Below are 19609 nucleotides of genomic sequence, written 5' to 3'. Positions count from 1 at the left end.
GGTAATGCAGGGGTGGGGTGCAAAGCCAAGAGGGAGGAAAGGACATGATAAAATGGAGAGACGTTTGCCATGCTCTTCTCTCTCTTCCACCTCCATCTACAGACACCACCACCAAGCAACTGAAGCGCTGATCAAAGGGGAGAGCCTGGCTGAAGGGCACCCAGCCAGCCTGTGGCGAAAAGCATCTAAGTTTGTAAGTATCAGAGGGGTAGCCGTGTTAGTCTGGTTCTGTAGAAGCAGCAAAGAATCCTGTGGCACCTTATAGACTAATAGACGTTTTGCAGCATGAGATTTCGTGGGTGAATACCCACTTCTTCGGATGCAAGCAGTGGAAATTTCCAGGGGCAGGTGTATATATAAGCAAGCAAGAAGCAAGCTAGAGATAACGAGGTTAGATCAATCAGGGAGGATGAGGCCCTGTTCCAGCAGCTGAGGTGTGAAAACCAAGGGAGGAGAAACTGGTTCTGTAATTGGCAAGCCATTCACAGTCTTTGTTTAGTCCTGAGCTGATGGTGTTAAATTTGCAGATGAACTGGAGCTCAGCAGTTTCTCTTTGAAGTCTGGTCCTAAAGTTTTTTGCTGTAGGATGGCCACCTTAAAATCTGCTATTGTGTGGCCAGGGAGGTTGAAGTGTTCTCCTACAGGTTTTTGTATATTGCCATTCCTAATGTCTGATTTGTGTCCATTTATCCTTTTCCTTAGAGACTGTCCAGTTTGGCCGATGTACATAGCAGAGGGGCATTGCTGGCATATGATGGCGTATATTACATTGGTGGACGTGCAGGTGAATGAACCGGTGATGGTGTGGCTGATCTGGTTAGGTCCTGTGATGGTGTTGCTGGTGTAGATATGTGGGCAGAGTTGGCATCGAGGTTTGTTGCATGGGTTGGTTCCTGAGCTAGAGTTACTATGGTGCGGTGTGCAGTTGCTGGTGAGAATATGCTTCAGGTTGGCAGGTTGTCTGTGGGCGAGGACTGGCCTGCCACCCAAGGCCTGTGAAAGTGAAGGATCATTGTCCAGGATGGGTTGTAGATCCCTGATGATGCGTTGGAGGGGTTTGAGCTGGGGACTGTATGTGATGGCCAGTGGAGTCCTGTTTGTTTCTTTCTTGGGTTTGTCTTGCAGTAGGAGGCTTCTGGGTACACATCTGGCTCTGTTGATCTGTTTCCTTATTTCCTCGTGTGGGTACTGTAGTCTTGAGAATGCTTGGTGGAGATTTTCTAGGTGTTGGTGTCTGTCTGCGGGGTTAGAGCAGATACGGTTGTACCTCAGTGCTTGTCTGTAGACAATGGATCTTGTGGTGTGCCCGGAATGGAAGCTGGAGGCATGAAGGTAGGCATAGCGGTCGGTAGGTGGAAGACTCTGGAAAAATTCCACCATGATTTCAACAGCTTCCACCCCTCCATCAACCTCAGCCTGGACCTATCTACACGGGAGGTCCACTTCCTAGACACCACAGTGCAAATAAGTGGTGGTCACATTAACACCACCCTATACCAAAAACCTACCGACCGCTATGCCTACCTTCATGCCTCCAGCTTCCATCCCGGGCACACCACAAGATCCATTGTCTACAGCCAAGCACTGAGGTACAACCGTATCTGCTCTAACCCCGCAGACAGAGACCAACACCTAGAAAATCTCCACCAAGCATTCTCAAGACTACAGTACCCACACGAGGAAATAAGGAAACAGATCAACAGAGCCAGATGTGTACCCAGAAGCCTCCTACTGCAAGACAAACCCAAGAAAGAAACAAACAGGACTCCACTGGCCATCACATACAGTCCCCAGCTCAAACCCCTCCAACGCATCATCAGGGATCTACAACCCATCCTGGACAATGATCCTTCACTTTCACAGGCCTTGGGTGGCAGGCCAGTCCTCGCCCACAGACAACCTGCCAACCTGAAGCATATTCTCACCAGCAACTGCACACCGCACCATAGTAACTCTAGCTCAGGAACCAACCCATGCAACAAACCTCGATACCAACTCTGCCCACATATCTACACCAGCAACACCATCACAGGACATAACCAGATCAGCCACACCATCACCGGTTCATTCACCTGCACGTCCACCAATGTAATATATGCCATCATATGCCAGCAATGCCCCTCTGCTATGTACATCGGCCAAACTGGACAGTCTCTAAGGAAAAGGATAAATGGACACAAATCAGACATTAGGAATGGCAATATACAAAAACCTGTAGGAGAACACTTCAACCTCCCTGGTCACACAATAGCAGATTTTAAGGTGGCCATCCTACAGCAAAAAAACTTTAGGACCAGACTTCAAAGAGAAACTGCTGAGCTCCAGTTCATCTGCAAATGTAACAGCATCTGCTCAGGACTAAACAAAGACTGTGAATGGCTTGCCAATTACAGAACCAGTTTCTCCTCCCTTGGTTTTCACACCTTAGCTGCTGGAACAGGGCCTCATCCTCCCTGATTGATCTAACCTCGTTATCTCTAGCTTGCTTCTTGCTTGCTTATATATACACACCTGCCCCTGGAAATTTCCACTGCTTGCATCCGAAGAAGTGGGTATTCACCCACGAAAGCTCATGCTGCAAAACGTCTGTTAGTCTATAAGGTGCCACAGGATTCTTTGCTGCTTCTAAGTTTGTAAGGGCACTGAAAGTGTTAAAATCAGCCTAGAACGTGTGTGACGGTGCAGCGACTCACCCCTGCGGCGCCTCCTGCTGGTCATCCAGGACTTAGCTCTTCTTACCAGCTCCGGCGCACCCTCTGCCAGAGTCGCGCCGTCGCTGGCCCCATGTCCCTCCCAGACCCTGGTGCCCTTTTACCTGGGGTGCTGGCTCTCCAGGCAATACCCCACAGATCTGGGTCTCCCCTCCCTGGGGAACCCCCACCCTCTATCCCCACCTTGCCTCAGCTTATGGGCTACTGCCAGTCATCATCTAGCCCCCTTTCACTGGGGCCGACTGCCGTCTGTATAAGCCCAGTCATCATAGGCAAGGGAGTTATTGACCTGCTGCCTTTCCCTGCAACCCAGTACCTCCAGGGGCCTTGTACAAGGCCCGGCAGCCTGGGGAGTTGCTGGCCCGGAGCGCCCCAGCTCCTCTGGCCTTTCCCTAGCCCTGCTTCACTCCAGTACCCATTAGCACTCAAGCAGCCAGGTCCATCTCCCTCCTCGGCTAGAGGGAGACTCTTTCATCTGGCCCACTGCCCTCTTATAAGAGCCAGCTGGGCCCTGATTGGGGCTGCCCACAGCTGAGGCTGCTAGGCCAATCCCCCAGCCACAGCCCTATTTACCCAGGAGGGGGGCAGCCGTCCCACTGCACTGTGTTTTGCTTTTATTTCATTTGACCACATCTGACTTGTGTTTTGACTTATAATCACTTAAAATCTATCTTTTGTAATGAATAAATCTGTTTGTTTATTCTACCTGGAGCACTGCATTTGGTCTGAAGCGTGTCTGAGACTCCCCTGGGGATAACAAGCCTGGAGCATATCAATTTCCTTGTTAAATTGACAAACTCGTATAAGCTTGCAGCGTCTAGCGGGCATAACTGGACACTGCAAGATGGAGGTTCCTAGGGTTGTGTCTGGGACCAGAGATACCGGCTAGTGTCATTCGGTTGCAAAATCCAAGCAGCTGCTGGCCAAAAGTGCTTACTCTCATAACTGGGAGCAGCTTACATGCCAGAGGCTGTGCGTGAACAGCCCGGGATGGGGGGTTCTCACAGCAGAGCAGGGTAAGGCTGGCTCCCAGAGTCCAGGGTTGGAGTGACCTAGCAGATAACAGCAGCGGAACGTCACATCCTCACACCCACCCACCCATCTATCCCCATACCCACCTATTCATCATCTAGCCTCAAACCCACCCAACCTATTTTCTATCTATCCTCATACCCACCTATCATCTATCCCCATACACACCCACCCACCCATCATGTATTTATCCTCATACCCACCCACCCATCATCTGTCTAATCTATCTATCCTCATACCACCCCCATCTATCCCCATACCCACTCACCCATCATCTATCTATCCCCAAACCCACCCAATCCATTTTCTATCTATCTAGCCTCATAGCCACCCACCCATCATCTATCTCCATACACAGCCACCCACCCGTCAAGCTATCTAATCGAATCTATCTGCCCCCACTCACCCCCCATCTATCTATCTATCTATCTATCTATCTATCTATCTATCTATCTATCTATCTATCGCTAAACCCACCCACCCATCCTTTATTGATCTATTTTAGGTACTTTTCTGGCTCCTCACGATCTGTAATGTATTTTATCGTCCCAACCCCTCGGAGACAGGGGATTGCTTCCAGAGAAGAGCTCAGTACTATTATTTATTCTCCAAGGAGACCGAATTACCTTTCCACAGGGCTCTGCTCCCACTCACTTTGAAGTCCTGGGCCATTTATTTAGGTGCCTAAATATAGATGCTGGAAACTAATGGCAAGCCCTTGTGTCTGAGCATGATGCCCAGAGCGAGGAGAAAGACTCTCCAACATCCCAGACAGGGAGGGGTCCTGCATTGCTGTGGGCGCCGGCCTGCCCGATTACACCTCTAAGCCTTAACTAGACCAATATTTAAAAGCCTTGGCAAGAATCTGTGATTTTGAGGGACTGGCTCCAACCCCAGCAAGGAAGTGTGACTAGCGAGCGAAGACACGGCTTGGAAAGGAAAGGGAATTGTGAGGTGTCACGGAACAGAGCACAGAGCAAGGTGCCAGTGTGGTCCAGCGGGTAGGGGCCCAGAGTGAGGACTGAAGCCGTACTGCCGGCTCTGCTGCTGGTTTAGAACCTCAGATGCGTCGCCTCGCTGGGCTGTTTTGTGTCTTTCGCTGAGGGCTCCTTGGAGGATTGTCGGGGCAAGGTGATGTCACAGCATCACGGGTGAGCCTGCAGCTCAGATTCGCACATTCCAGCCTCCAGACCATGGCAGCGAGGGCCTGCGTCTTTTCGTTATGGCTTTTGCACCTCCTCGCTGGAGAGCTGACAGCTGTTGTGCTAGACTAGGGGTTGGCAACCTTTCAGAAGTGCTGTGCCAAGTCTTCATTTATTCACTCTGATTTAAGGTTTCACGTGCCAGTCGTACATTTTAACCTGTTTAGGTCTCTTTCTATGTCTATAATATATATCTAAACTAGTGTTGTATGTAAAATAAATAAGGTTTTTAAAATGTTTCAGTAGGTTCATCTAAAAGTAAATTAAAATGCAGAGCCCCCCCAGACTGGTGGCCAAGACCCAGGCAGTGTGAGTGCCAGTGAAAATCAGCTCGTGTGCTGCCTTCGGCACGCGTGCCATAGGTTGCCGACCCTTGTGCTAGACTCATGAGAAAATCCATCTCCGACGGAAAGGAAAACTATCTGTCCAAAGGACTTTGCCGGCTCCCCTCTCTACAGCATCTGAGCACCTCGCAATCTTTAATGTATTTATTGTCACAATGCCCCTGTGGTAGGGCAGTGCTGTTATCTCCATTTCACAGCTGGGGAAACTGAGGCCCAAAGAGACTAAGTGAAATGCCCAGTGTCACACCAGAAGACAGTGACGGAGCAAGGAACTGAGTCCTGGTCTCCCAGAGGCCAGGTTATTGATCTAACCACTGGGCCATCCTTCCTCTCTGGTGTTACCTGAAAGTGCTGTTTAGTAAACTCCTACTCACCATGGTCTCTGCCTCTAGCCAAACCAGCTGGTTCTTACCAGGGGCGGCTCTAGGAACCAGCAAAACAAGCTGGTGCCTAGGGCGGCAAAATCTAGGGGGCGTCCCCTGCCGCCGGGGGGGGGCGGCTGGCTGGGCCGGCGGACCTGCCGCAGGCATGCCTGCGGGAGGTCCACCGGAGCCGCGGGACGACTGGACCTGCCGCAGGCATGACTGCGGAGGGGGCGCTCATCCTGCGGCTCGGCTGGACCTCCCGCAGACATGACTGCGGCAGCTCAAGCGGAGCTGCCGGACCCGCGAACCGTCCGCAGCCGCGGGGGGTCCAGCCGAGCCACGCGGGACCAGCGGTCCCTCTGCAGTCATGCCCGCGGGAGGTCCGCTGCTCCCGTGGCTCCGGGGCGCCTCCCGCGCATGACTGCTTGGGGCGGCCAAAAATGGTAGAGCCGCCCCTGGTTCTTACACTTCTCAAGGTGCTTATCTAAGGTGGATATTCCTTCCCTATACATGAGGGTAGGAAACAAAAGCAAAAAGATTTACTTAAGGCCAGACAGCAGGTTAATGGCTGGAATACCACCCACACCTCCCCGCTGGACCATACTCCTTCACTTTACACTGCTCTCGGGTGGAGTTCAAAGGCCCAGCCCCTAGCAGAACAGGGCATCAAATCTTACTGGGGATTCTAGCGTCTACTGTAATACAAATCGTAAATAGCAGTAATGTAATACACTGACCACGCATGCCTGTAGCCCTGCTATGGCTGCTGCCTTCTATTGCTTCCAGCTGTTGGAATGAGTCCTTTAGCTCACACGGTTGAGATCTGGGTTTGGAGCTAAAGATGGCAGGCTCCGTCCCTGCCGCTGACTGACGGGTGATACAGCAGTCATAACAAGTGACCGGTCAGGAGACAGGAAAGAGGCACCAGAAAGATTTGAAAGTGCCTTACAGAGAGAGACTTAACGAGCTCCATCATAGAAATGTCAGGTTGGACGGGACCATAAGAGGTCATCCAGTCAAGCCCCCTGCGCTGAGATAGGACCGAATAAACCAGCCCACCCTGTCAGGTGTTTGTCCAACCTGTTCTTTAAAATCTCCAGTGATGGGGATTCCACAACCTCCTTTGGACGCCTGTTCCAGAGCTTCACTCCCTTGAGAGTTAGAAAGTGCTTCCTTAAATCTCCCTTGCTGCAAATAAAGCCTATTACTTCTTGTCCTACCTTCAGAGGAGACATGGAGCAAAATGGATCACCGTCCTCTTTATAACAGTCCTTAACATCTGTGACGACTGCTCTCAGGTCCCCCACCAGTCTCCTTTTCACAAGGCTGAACAGGTCTAGTTTTTTTTTATCCTTTCCTCACAGGTCAGGTTTGCTAAACCTTTTCTCATTTTTGTTGCTCTGCTCCGGGCTCTCTCCAATTTGTCCACATCTTTCCTAGACTGCGGCCACAGTTGGACACAGCACTCCACCCAAAGCCTCACCAGTGCTGCTGCCAGTCAGCTCTGTGTTCTTGGGGAACCAGGGTGCAGTATCCAGCCTGACTCATGAAAGACACCCCCCACCCCCGCCCCAGCCTCTGCTTAAACCAAAACCCATCAGAGGAAAAAACTTGCAGAGAGCAGTGAAGGGCGTTGGGAGACACACCTAGACCCCTCCTGACAAGACACCTCCATTTGCATACAGAATGAAGAACAGAGACAACTCCCCTAGCCTCATCTGCATGAAAGATGGGACAGGGAGACATCTCAATTTGCATACAGAATGGAGAACAGAGAACCACACTGAACACTGGGACCAGAAAAGCAGGGACGCACTGCATCATGGGAATCTCTGCTCCAAATGCTAATGAACCTACGCCTGCCCACACCCCGCTCAGCAATGATCAGACCAATTCTAGTAATGAATCCTTGATTGGTATCCAAAATACTGAAGGAGCCTAGTTGTGAGGTCCCTGGAAGGAAACACCACCCATAGCCAAGAGTGATCAGCTCCCATCATCTAGGCTAAAGAAAACCCTGGAGTTATCAGTTTACCCATAAACAAATCTAGTGTTCTCCCTTGAACCATTGTTGTTTCTCTACAAAAATCCCCACTCACCCTCCAGTCAGGGTTCTGATGCTTAGATCCAAACTCTGCATCAGTTTCACTGGGACTCCGTATTCTCCTGACTGATCCTGCTGGGGGCTCTGCCTGTCTCCAGCACTCAGGACCTGAGCTACCACCATCACCTGGGACTCCCGACCAGTTCAAGCCTCATGGAGTGGGTGAGATCCCCCCTCTTTCTCTCTCTCTGTTTTCTTTTCTACCTTAGGTATTAACCTGTAATAATGTAGGTTATGTTGGTTTAGGCTCCTTGCATAGTTATCACTAGTATTCAATAAATAACGTGTATGGTTAAGCTGGTTGCTTCTCTCGTTGAACTTTACTGGTTTGTATTTTAACTTCCCCCATTCACTCTACAGCAACGGTGCTTTTACCTGAGCTAAAGATCCCTGCAGCGCCCCAAATCCTCTAGGATTTGCTCATCAAGTAGGTTACTGCCAGTACAATTGTGTTGTGAGAGTGGGGATAGGGACATGCTGAATCCGGGACAATAGGCGCCAACTTTCTTGGGTGCCTGTGGCCCCCCGCCCCTTTCCCTGCCCCGACTCTACCCTTTCCCCGCCCTTGGCCCCACCCCAATTCCAACCTCATCCCCAAAGTCCCCACCCTAACTCTGCCTCCTCCCTGCCCTTATTGGATCCCTTCCCCAAATCCCCGCCCCAGCCCCGCCTCTTACCACAGCGCGCTGCATTCCACCTCCTCCCCCCTCCCTCCCTGCCCCGCAAATCAGCTGTTTTGCAGCGCAACTGCTGGGAGGGAGGGGGGAGAAGCAGGACGCGGTGGCACGCTCACGGAGGAGGTGGAGGCGGAGGTAAGCTAGAGCAGGGGGGTGAGGCGGGGAGCTGCCGGTGGGAGCTGAGCACCCACCAATTTTTTTCCAGGGCTGCGGAAGTCGGCGCCTATGTCTGGGACGCATAAAGGTAACAGCTTGAAAGTGCTGCTTCCTCCAGCCCAGTGAGTCCAGAGACACGTGTGTGTGTGTGTGTGTGTGTGTACACACCCAGCCCTGGGGAACCTAAGTCCTCCATTGGGAGGGGACTTGCAGAAGGGAGAAGTTACGCTCCATATGAAAACACAAGTGACACCAGCTCATTGCTAGAATTACAGAACCTGGGCTGGAGGGGGTTTCAGTTTGGAGCTAGCTGGGGACGTGGCGTGAAGTACAGATGTGGGTGTCTGGCTCACTGCCCCCCAAAATGGACCCGGCTGAGGGGTCCTGTTCTCTGTACCTACAAGCTCTGTTTTAGACTGTGTTCCTGTCATCTAATAAACCTCTGTTTTACTGGCTGGCTAAGAGTCACGTCTGACTGCGAAGTTGGGGTGCAGGATCCTGTGGCTTCCCCAGGACCCTGCCGGGGCGGACTCGCTGTGGGAAGCACATGGAGGGGCAGAGGATGCTGAATGCTCCAAGGTCAGACCCAAAGGTGGAAGCTTTGTGAGCTTCTGGCCCTGGAGACAGTCTGCTCACAGAGAGTATCAGAGGGGGAGCCGTGTTAGTCTGGTTCTGTAAAAGCAGCAAAGAATCCTGTGGCACCTTATAGACTAACAGACGTTTTGCAGCATGAGCTTTCATGGGTGAATACTTGCATCCGAAGAAGTGGGTATTCACCCACGAAAGCTCATGCTGCAAAACGTCTGTTAGTCTATAAGGTGCCACAGGATTCTTTGCTGCTCACATTGAGGAGACTTCACCAGAGGTGGCTTCCTAGGGAGCAGTTCCAGAGCATCGCCCGGGGACTCTGTGACAAATGTACAGCACCGGGAACAATTGTAGCTGAGGCCTGGCCTGAAATGAGTAATTAACACCTGGAGGGAGGCCTCATTTTTCAGATGATATAATTAGGGATGTAGATAAATCACCCAGTTGAAAACAGACTGTGCTCAATAAGGTAAGTAACTAGGTCAGTACAACTAAGATAAAAAGGAGAACTTGCAGGGAGCTATTTCCTATGCCCTAGCTAGCCTGGGACATTAGGAATGTAGAGATGACGTAAAGAGAAAGTCAAAGCCTGGTCAGAGCGTGGACAGTGCGTGCTGCACAGGGATTGGTTCCTGCAAAGTAACCAAGCCAGTCCAAATATGTGTGATGCAATGTATGGCAAACACAATGAGATATGTGATGTTTACAAAGGGAGAAGGTTTCTGTGAGGTACCCTGCAGCCATCCCCCCTGCGTTTGAATGTGATCAACTCAGCATAGGGCTGCGATATGCCAACCAAAGACACCTGAGTGACGGAGACTGGAGTCGAACTGAATTCTTGGGAAGCCGAATGGAAAGGGGTCTCGGAGGGAATCCCAACAAGGTGGGCCTAGTCCAGTGGCTCTCAAACTTTTGTACTGGGGACCCCTTTCACACAGCAAGCCTCTGAGTGTGACCCCCCCCCTTATAAGTTAAAAACACTTTTTTATATATTTAACACCATTATAAATGCTGGAGGCAAAGCGAGGTTTGGGGTGGAGGTTGACAACTCACAACCCCCCATGTAATAACCTCACAACCCCCTGAGGGGTCCCGACCCCCAGTTTGAGAACCCCTGGCTAGTCCGTGACTGGGGTGCCTAGCAACTACCGTAATGCACCCAATAGCAATAAAAATGCCCAGCTTTTCACCTCTATCTGCCTCTTCCCAGGCAGGTGATAAGGGCAGAATCACCCTATTATCCCTGTTGCTCATAGGAAAGGAGGGGGGAGAAGGCAGTTCCCTCCTCCATCCCAGTGAGAATGGCTTTGGGTAGGTGGCTAAAGGGAAGGGGGGAGAGCTCAGCCAGATGCAGCGGTAGGTCTCAGATATGTTCGAGGCCGGTGGCTCCAGCCCCAGCCCCAAATCCCACCACTGCAGGGAAAAACGTGGCGCCGATGATGTCACAACGGAGTTCGGTATCGCATCACCAAGTGATGACATCACGATGGGGCAGTGTTGTGTCACTGGGCGATGACATCACGGTGTTGTGTCACTGGGCAATGACATCACAGTGGCGTCTCAAGACATCGTGGCCACACAGACATCATTGCATCATCACCTGGACGATGACATCACAAGGCAGCCTGACCAAGGGATGACGTCACTACCTGGCACGGGCATGGAGTGGCGCAATATGGCCGGGGGAAGGTCATACGTTCCCCTCCCCCACCCTGCCGGCCACATGTAGGAGCCCGGGGCTCTGGCAGCCGCCGCTTTCGGGCCTCTCTTGTCCCTGCTGGCGGCCCGTAGCGGAGCGGCCGGGGCGCGCCTGCGCGAACGCGGCCAGGCCTCGGCGGAAGGCTTCTGAGCCTGCGCAGTGCGCGGCCCGGGTCTGGCGCGGTTGCTATGGAGGCGGACGGGACGTACGAGCCGGGCTTCGTGGGGATCCGCTTCTGCCAGGAGTGGTGAGCGCTGGGGGGCGGGGCCTGGACTCCCCCCCCCCTCCCCCGGGTCCCTCCTCCCCACCCCCCCCCCGCGGGCCAGCCCCCCTCCCCCAACCTTGCTCCCCCCAGTCTCCTTTGAACCCCTGCGTCCCTCAGGCCCCTCGGGTCCCCCCCTCCCCAGGATACCCCCGCCAGGTTCCCTGCCCCCGCCCCCCCCTCCCCAGAGAGTGGGGAGCTGCAGGAGGCTTTTTGCCTCGTGCCCAGGCCAGGCACGTGGCTTGGAGCAAGAGACCCTAGAGTAGCCCCGAGGGGCGTGTGGCTGGGTGCCCTGACGCGGCAGTAGGCCCTACAATAACATGCTCATGGGGGGCAGCCGGGCACCCTGGCTAACTGCAGAGGCCCTACGGTAACAAACCTGCGTGTCTGCCGCCTGAGGAGAGAGTCCCCAGAAGCGAGCCAGGCCGCACGGTCCTACAAGCCACAATCACAGACCCGCGTTGTAGCTGCAGTCAAGACGGGGAGGGAATTTTTGCCTCCCAGGGTCTAATATAGAAAGCTTGGGAAGCGTAGCTATCGCCTTCCCGCTGACCCGTGCAGGGACCTTGCTCCTCATTGTCGTCCTTTGTGTCTGTAACAGCAACAACATGCTGTACCCCAAGGAAGACAAGGAAAACAGAATCCTGCTCTACGCGGTGAGTTTCAAATGGCCGAGGCCAAATTCAGCCCTGCTCTGAGCCCATTGAATGTAGCAGAGTTGGTCCAATTTCATACTGACTCAGCTGTTAGTTTAGCGTGAGGGAGAGATGGCTGAGGTGAGGGTTGATCTTGGCTTCCCGAGGGGAAGAAACCGCTTTAAAAGATCCTAGTGTTTAACCTCAGATGCACCTGGGCTGCTTTCTGCAATAGCCTGTTGAGGATTTTGTTGTCAGATGGAGCTTGCTATGGGAATGCTTGGCCATATCCTGCGCTCCCCTTCCAGGTCTGAGTCCACCATCCCAGTCCTTTCCTTCTGAGAAAGCAGGGTGGGATTTCCTAAAACACTGATCCTCTAAGGTATTTCAATAACTCCCATTGATTAAGTGCCTAAATACCTTTGAGATCTGAGCTTGAAGTGACTTAGGAGTGCAAAGCCCATTGAATTTCAGTAGGATTGATGCTCCTAAATCACTTAAGCTCTTGACACTCCCTCCAATCCCAACAGAGGGAAGAGGTGATTCTTGTACTTGATGCAACCGTTGCATTGATTTTTATAAGGGTTAACTGGGCTTATTAAATGACTAGTCACTGCTGTGTGTTAGGAAATGGTATGTATTTGGGGAGAGGTTTTCTCTGATTTCTACTGGCTTTTCCTCTTCATTTTACTACTTCTCCCTCCAATCTCTTTTTCCTCCTGGTTATGGAGGGCTGAGGATCGCTTCCCCCTCTGATATGGGTATCCAGATCCCGCAGCAATGTGTGTGTTAGGAATAGCTAGATCGGTGGTGAACTTCGTGCTGTCAACAGCGAATCATTAGGCTGAGGTGTTGCGCTCTTCCTTCTTCGCTCCCAGTTTCTGTCTGTGCAGGAATAAGGAGTCCAGCTCTAATATTCCCTTCTCCACACACACGTGTGCTATACCTCTGTGCTTCCTGTTTTGCCACAATTTCAGGGTTATATTTAGAATGGTTTAAGTAGAGATTTCCTGCCAGGAAACGCAGTGAGAAATAAAGGGTATATCTTTCCTGTTACCCTGCCTCTTCCCCAGGTTTTAGCCCCAACCTGCCCTTACCATCTACACAGAAAAATCTCTGACCCAGGTCTGGAAATGCATTAAGTCCGGGCGAGCTGGAATGGCTGGAGAGGGGATGTTAGAGCTGGGCGCTTCTTTCACTTGGGTTGGAACCTGTCTACTTTGCAAAATCACTGTCCTGCTGATAGTCCTCCAATGCCCTTCCCACAATACCTCTGTGAAGGACAGACAGTTAACACAATTGACTGGGAAAGGATCTGAGAGCGTCTCAGCATGAAGACCCACGGGACCTGCCCCAGACAGACACAGGCGAGTGCACAGACAGCGAGGACACAGTAACACGGGTAGGGTGTGGGGTTGCTTGCACCTGATCTAGGCCAAGTTTGGTGCTCAGATCTGGGAACCAGTCACCTTGGCTAACTGTGCTGTGAAGACCTACCCCTAGGTTTGTCATGTGAGGAGGTGCATCTAATTACTTATATTAGCGAGCCTGAACAGAGCTTACTTCGGTAGCAACTTCCGATTGGATATCCCCATTCTAGGGTACATTTTATTTCTCTCTCGGTTTCCTTCCCAAGTGTCGAAACTGCGATTACCAACAGGAGGCCGACAACAGCTGCATCTACGTCAATAAGATCACCCATGAAGTGGAGTGAGTATGAGAGGGCTCGTACCTGGTACTGAACAAAGGCTGTGGCCATTTCAAGTCGTTGATGATCCCCCCCCCCCACCCCTTTACCGAGCTGTTGATTAAACACACCTCTCAGGGAGAGAATGTGGTGCTGTGGTCAGAGCCAACGGCTGGGGCAGTAACTGCGCTATCCCAGTTGTAAGCATAACAGTGGCACTGTGAATAAAAGTTTATAAAATGTTATAACCGTTTATAACAAATGTTAATGAGCAAAGATGTAAAAGGAAGACGGACGAAAATAGTTTAAACCCCTTATTAATACAGTGTCAGAACTGGGTTAAGGTTATGCCTGGTAAAGAAAAGAAATGAATGGACTAAAATTGGTGTAGGGTTGGGAGTCAGGAATTCCCAGCTTTAGTCTTGGCTTTGGGGGTGAGCATGGTCGAGTTGTCAGAAACGGGGGACTGGGAGCCGGGACGCCTGGGTTCTCTTCGTGGTTCTGGGTGTGAGTGTGCTCTAGTGGTTAGTGCAGGGGAAGGTGTGTCGGGACTCCTGGATTCTGTCGCTAGCTCTGCCATGCTGTGTGATGTTAGGCTGGTGTCCCCCTCCCCGTTGAATGGGGGCAGCCCCATTGATCAGAGGGGTGATCATAGAATCATAGAAAATTAGGGTTGGAAGGGACCTCAGGAGGTATCTAGTCCAACCCTCTGCTCAAAGCAGGACCAATCCCCAGACATATTTTTACCCCAGTTCTCTAAATGGCCCCCTCAAGGATTGAATTCACAACCCTGGGTTTAGCAGGCCAGTGCTCAAACCTCTGAGCTATCCCTCCCTCCCATGAAGCACTTAGAATTGGTGCTGCACTGTAGAGGGGAATGTGGGTCCAGTTGCCTTGAAGGGTGACAAGCAGCCCTTTCACCTAGTAGAAAAAGTCTTAAGCAGCCAGTGGCTGGAAGTTTGAAGGTAGACACATTCAGACTAGAAATAAGATGCGTATTTTTAAGGGAGGGTAATTAACCATTGGAACAACTGGCCTAAGGACAGGACGGATTTTTCGTCACTTGAAGTATTTAAGTCAAGACTGGATGTCTTTCCCATAGATCTGTCAGTCTTAACACAGGAACTGTTGGGTGGAGTCGTAGGATTATCACGGTCCCTGTCTGCCCTGAAGGCAGCTTGTTACTCATAGATTCTTAGCTCCTAACAGGTCTGTTTTCATTGCAGTGAATTGACACAGATCATTGCGGACGTTTCCCAGGACCCAACTTTGCCCCGGACAGAAGATCACCCCTGTCAGAAGTGAGTGTTAACCCCTTTGGAGCCTGCTGCCAGCCATTCTTTTAAGTGCTTGTGGTGTGGAAATTGCCAGTGGCCTGAGGGTTACATTAACTGGTTAGCTCTGACATGCAAGATTTCCAAGAGTCGGAAGATAAACCAACACAGTCACTTATCTGGAAACTATCTACAGTCCTGCTGGTTCTCACACGCTAAGCAGGATTTCCTGGTGGGGAGATCTCCAAGGAATATCCTGGCTGCAGCAGGCTCTACTGTTCAGTAGGGAGGGCTGGCCCCTCCAAGGCAGCTCCATGTATCTAGAGATGCCATTTCTCAGATACACATGTTAAACAGAGAGCCTCCCTACCTGTGACCATTAAAGATCCCAGGGAATGAGTCGGTTGTGTGTGTCCAGGCTCGGGTAATTGCATTCTGCCTCCTTAAATTCCCCACACAGATTTACTAGCAGGTGGGATTGTGTCTATTTCCTGGACTCCCCCTCTGGCTCCTGCGCCCTCCAGTTTTCCTAAAACCGCTGCCTGAGCCTGCACTTCTGCACTGCAATTCATAACCCTGCAGCCTGAGCCCTCAGGGGACTTTTATTGCAGTGCTGACATATCCTGAGATAGGAACTGTCTGTACAGAACCTAGCACCATGGGGCCTGATCTTGATTGGGCTTTAGCCACAACTGTAATAAACATGGTTAACAATAACATCATGTGTTTAACCACAAGACTCCCAGTGATCCCGCTAGTTCGTTCCCAGCTAAACACTGCTGCCAACCCAAATCCGTTCTCTCGGAGCTTACATCCCTACTCTGCTTCAATGCTGACTTGTCCCTTCTTTCCAGGTGCGGGCACAAAGAAGCAGTATTCTTCCAGTCTCACAGCGCAAGGGCTGAGGTGAGGGATCTGCTCCTAGGTTTGGAATAATGTAGAGTTAGCAGTTAGGGTCTTATTTCCATGTACCTGCCTGTCTTGGGCCCATGTGGAGCGGTTTCAAAGTTGTAACAGGATCCACTGGCTGGAAGTTGAAGTTAGATGGACTAGGCTGCATCCCATCAAGGAATGGATTAGTCTGAGTGTGATGCACCTCACCACCAGCTGCCCTTAGCACATGGAAGCTTGGTCTGTGCCTGCCAGGGCTTAGCTCTCTACCACCACCAGCCTCCCCTCTAGGCCTACACCTTTTGCAGGTTAACAACAGATACTGCAATCCTCAAGAATCCCCCTGTAGTGTCCAACCCCTGATCCACTGGACACTCACAGAACTCCCAGCTCCTCCCCACAGTACATCACAGCATATCAGTTACACCACAGAACACAGCTTTGCTCAACTCACAGCACTTAATTTGTTTATAGAGAAAGTAAGAGTTTATTTAATGAAGAACGGCATCAAAGGATAGACATCAGAATTACTGGAAACAAAGGGTTACATAGAAAATAAAACCATACCACGCATCCTAGAGCCTAAACTTAACTAAGATGATATTTTCATGCCATAGAGCAAAAGCTCTCTCAAAATCCTTCCAGCGTATTACAGCCAGGCCTGGCTGGGATCTTCCGTTCATGAAACAAGCACCCGTTCCTCCTCTGTGGAGTTTCTCTTTATTGTTATAGTCCAAAACTCCATTGTCCGCAGTTGCAAACAGGACAACCCTGTTGCATGGGTTTTCCTGCCTAGGGTAGCCCCTGGAGACTCTGCGATCACTTGATTAGCATTTTGCTCTGACTGTAAATGGACGTCCAGTGTGACCCAGACAGTACTCACTTTACATGTAGGCAGACAGCTAGATAAACATCTCTTGCCTGAAAGAAACCCATTTCTCACCTTTTCTGGTGACAGGCTCCAAGCCACAGACCGTAAGAACATAATGTTAAGTATAGATACCCAGTTCCTTGCATATTATTGGTATGTACATTTTGCAATGATTATGGACACCAGTGAGACACAGGCTTTTAGTAGAGACTTTGTGACACTCCTTGGAGAACTAGTGAGATACCAGACCCAGGGGATCCCTGTAAACCTCCTGCATTTTAATACAACTAAATGTATCCAGTTGGGAACAGTGAATGCAGGTCATCCTTAGAGGATGGGGGACTCTATCCTGGGAAGCAGTGACGCTGAAATAAATCTTGGGAGTGTGGGGGGATAATCAGCTGACTGTTAGCTCGCAGTGCAATGCTGGGACCAAAAGAGCCTATGTGACCTGGGATGTATAAACGGGAATCTCATGTAGGAGCAGAGAGGTTATTTTCCCTCTGTGTTTGGCCCTGGTGTGACCGCTGCTGGGATCCTGCGCCCGGTTCTGGTGCCCACCATTCAAGAAGGATGTTGATGATAAATTGGGGTCAGAGAAAAGCCCCAAGAATGATCAAAGGGTTAGAAAACCTGGCGTATTGCGAGAGACTCACGGAGCTGGATCTATTTAGCATAACGAAGAGAAGGTGAAGGGGTGACTTGAGGGGGTCTCTCAGTACTGACAGGGCTCTTCAGTCTAGCAGAGGCAGATCGAACAGTCAGACTCAGACTGACGCTGGAGAGCCGCGGGTGGCTCTTTAATGTCTCTCTTGCGGCTCTGCAGCACATATTAAAGCACTTCTTAATTATTAACCAATCAGGATGCTTGTAATATGTTATTAGCCAATTGTAGTTGATAAAATAATGTGGTCATTTTGCTGTGAGAATTATATATCCCCATCCTCCTGTTTCAACATGAATCTAGAGTACTATAGAAAACGAAACAATGAATTCCCACGACTGTGGCTCTTTCGGGTAATGTTGCTTGTTAATCTGTTTCCTGAACCACTGAGGTCGGAGTATCCCTGGGCTAATATGCTCCAGTGGCTGGAGGTTGAAGCTAGAGAAATTCAGACTGGGAATAAGGCATACACTGAACAGCGAGAGTAATTAGTCATTGGAATACGGGTCCTGGTGGCTTCTCCATCCTGGACAATGTGTAAATCAAGATGGGGATGTGTTTCTAAGAGACCCGCCCTAGGAATTATTTTGGGGCTATTCTCTTGCTCAGGCTAGGATGGAGGTCAGATTAGATGATCACAACTGGCCCTCCTAGCCTTGGAATCCGAGTCCCTGCACGCTCCACTAGTTGGCATCAAGATGTTCCTGGGCTGCACTCAGTTGTTGCATTCTCCTGTTGTCTAGGACGCCATGAGGTTGTATTACGTATGCACCGCCCCGCACTGCGGCCACCGCTGGACTGAATAAAGGAGCAGCTGTTTGAGACCTGACATCACCTCTGGCCCCCGGTTGTTAGAAACACTTGGGCTCTGTTCCCTTCTTGGAATAGCCTCTGCTCCTGGTTCTGCCCTGGGGTCATTGAACGGTGGTATTTTTGTTAATAAAAAGGTTTTATTTTTTAAGTCGCACCAGCGCGTACTTCTGTGAAATGCGGCCTGTTGTAGCCTAAGAGTGTGTCTTCACTACCCTATTAACTAGAGGGACCTGCTTCTCGGGAGAGAGGGCACAACCCCCTGGGCAGGATCTGTCACCTTGCTCTGCTTTATCATTAGGTAGAATTACCATGGAATTAGTGAGGTAAGTTTGTCCTGGCTTAAGCCTAACCAGGATAATTACATTCCACCTCTGTACATTCTCTGCATTTCCTGTTCCATGTGGGACTGTCCAACCCCTGCTCCACCCAGCCAGCCTGGGGTCCTACCCGCTACCAGCACAGCCTGTGGTAGGTAGGACTGTAGGGAGCTGCTCAAGGGCAGCCAAGATGAAAGTGGGATGAACCCAGCAATTAAAGGAAACCAGTTCTGGGGGTGGCCTGCTCCAGCTTTGTGTCTGTGGCACTTATTCCCAGCAGTGGCAAGTCAACTTGGACCTGTGACCGATACCAAACTCACTTTGGGAAGAGGAGGCAGATCCAGGGCACAAGACCCTCTTGGGCATTTTGGTGGTGGGACTCCACCTCGCAAAGCTACAAACCTCCCTCCCTCCTGTTCTCTGCCTGTGGCACACAAGAAGTTAGGCTCTTGTTAGTCTAACCCGGGTACCTGGGTGGCCTTTGCAGGGGCTGTGATATGCAGAGGTCAGATGAGCTGATCAGGGCAGTCCTTTCTGACCTTAAATTTGAGGCTAACCCTCGACGGGCACAACCAGGGACAGAAGCTGAAGACGCAGCTGATTAAGCAGTATAAACCAGTGGCACTTAAATGCTCTGGGAAAAGCTCCCTAGGATTTTATTACTGGACCAATGACTAGAGCTTCCCCAGACTAGAACAGAAGGCTCAAGGGAAGATTTGGGCTCCAAGGAAAGGTACACACCTCATTGCCAGGGGTGGGTTTTGCGTTTTTTGGAAGCCCCCCCCGTTGTCTCTATTCTGTTTTCCTTCTTTACCACCACTCCTGTTACACTACTGTACCCTTTGCTGGACCAACGGCTACCTGGGATGCTCAGTACAAATCCGGCTTCTCTGGTCGTTCCGCCCATTCCCATGCTTTCAGGATGAGGGCAGGGTATGGCTATAGATCAGAGAGGCCAGTTAATTTAACGTGCACGCTGGACCCCCTTCTGTGCCGCATCAAAGCCGTTTCCAATTCAGCATTGATCTGGGGCTAATTAGCAGCCTCCTTAGGGAAAAGAGTGTAAATGCTTTACAACCTGAGGGGAATGCACTGTACCTAGGGGTCTGTCTGAGCTGAAGGTGAGAGTCCCAGCTCAGGCAGACATACCCACGCCAGCTTCGATCTGTCGAGCACACTACAAACAGCAGCATAACCACCCTGCGTGCAATCCTGTCAGAAACCTGTTGCTGCCACAGCGCTAGTTTTAGGGCGCTCGCGCCATCAGCGCTACCGTGGGTATGTCTGGCTGTGCTAGAAGTTACACCTCCAGTGTCG

At 51.0% G+C, this 19609-nt stretch overlaps 1 protein-coding gene across 1 annotated transcript; it reads left to right on the top strand.

The window, feature by feature from the left end:
* Nucleotides 1-10937: 10937 nt before the first annotated feature.
* POLR2I (RNA polymerase II subunit I) lies at nucleotides 10938-18129 on the top strand. The gene is made up of 6 exons (XM_039511075.1): nucleotides 10938-11125; nucleotides 11742-11796; nucleotides 13412-13485; nucleotides 14689-14763; nucleotides 15591-15642; nucleotides 17906-18129. The coding sequence occupies exons 1-6, from the start codon at nucleotides 11067-11069 to the stop codon at nucleotides 17966-17968; spliced, it is 378 nt and encodes a 125-aa protein (XP_039367009.1). The 5' UTR covers nucleotides 10938-11066; the 3' UTR covers nucleotides 17969-18129.
* Nucleotides 18130-19609: the final 1480 nt, after the last annotated feature.

The sequence above is a fragment of the Mauremys reevesii genome, linkage group 22, assembly GCF_016161935.1.
Source record: "Mauremys reevesii isolate NIE-2019 linkage group 22, ASM1616193v1, whole genome shotgun sequence".
Classification (NCBI taxonomy): domain Eukaryota; kingdom Metazoa; phylum Chordata; order Testudines; family Geoemydidae; genus Mauremys; species Mauremys reevesii.
Note: the sequence above shows the minus strand (reverse complement) of the source record. Positions and strands in the feature narration are given on the sequence as shown.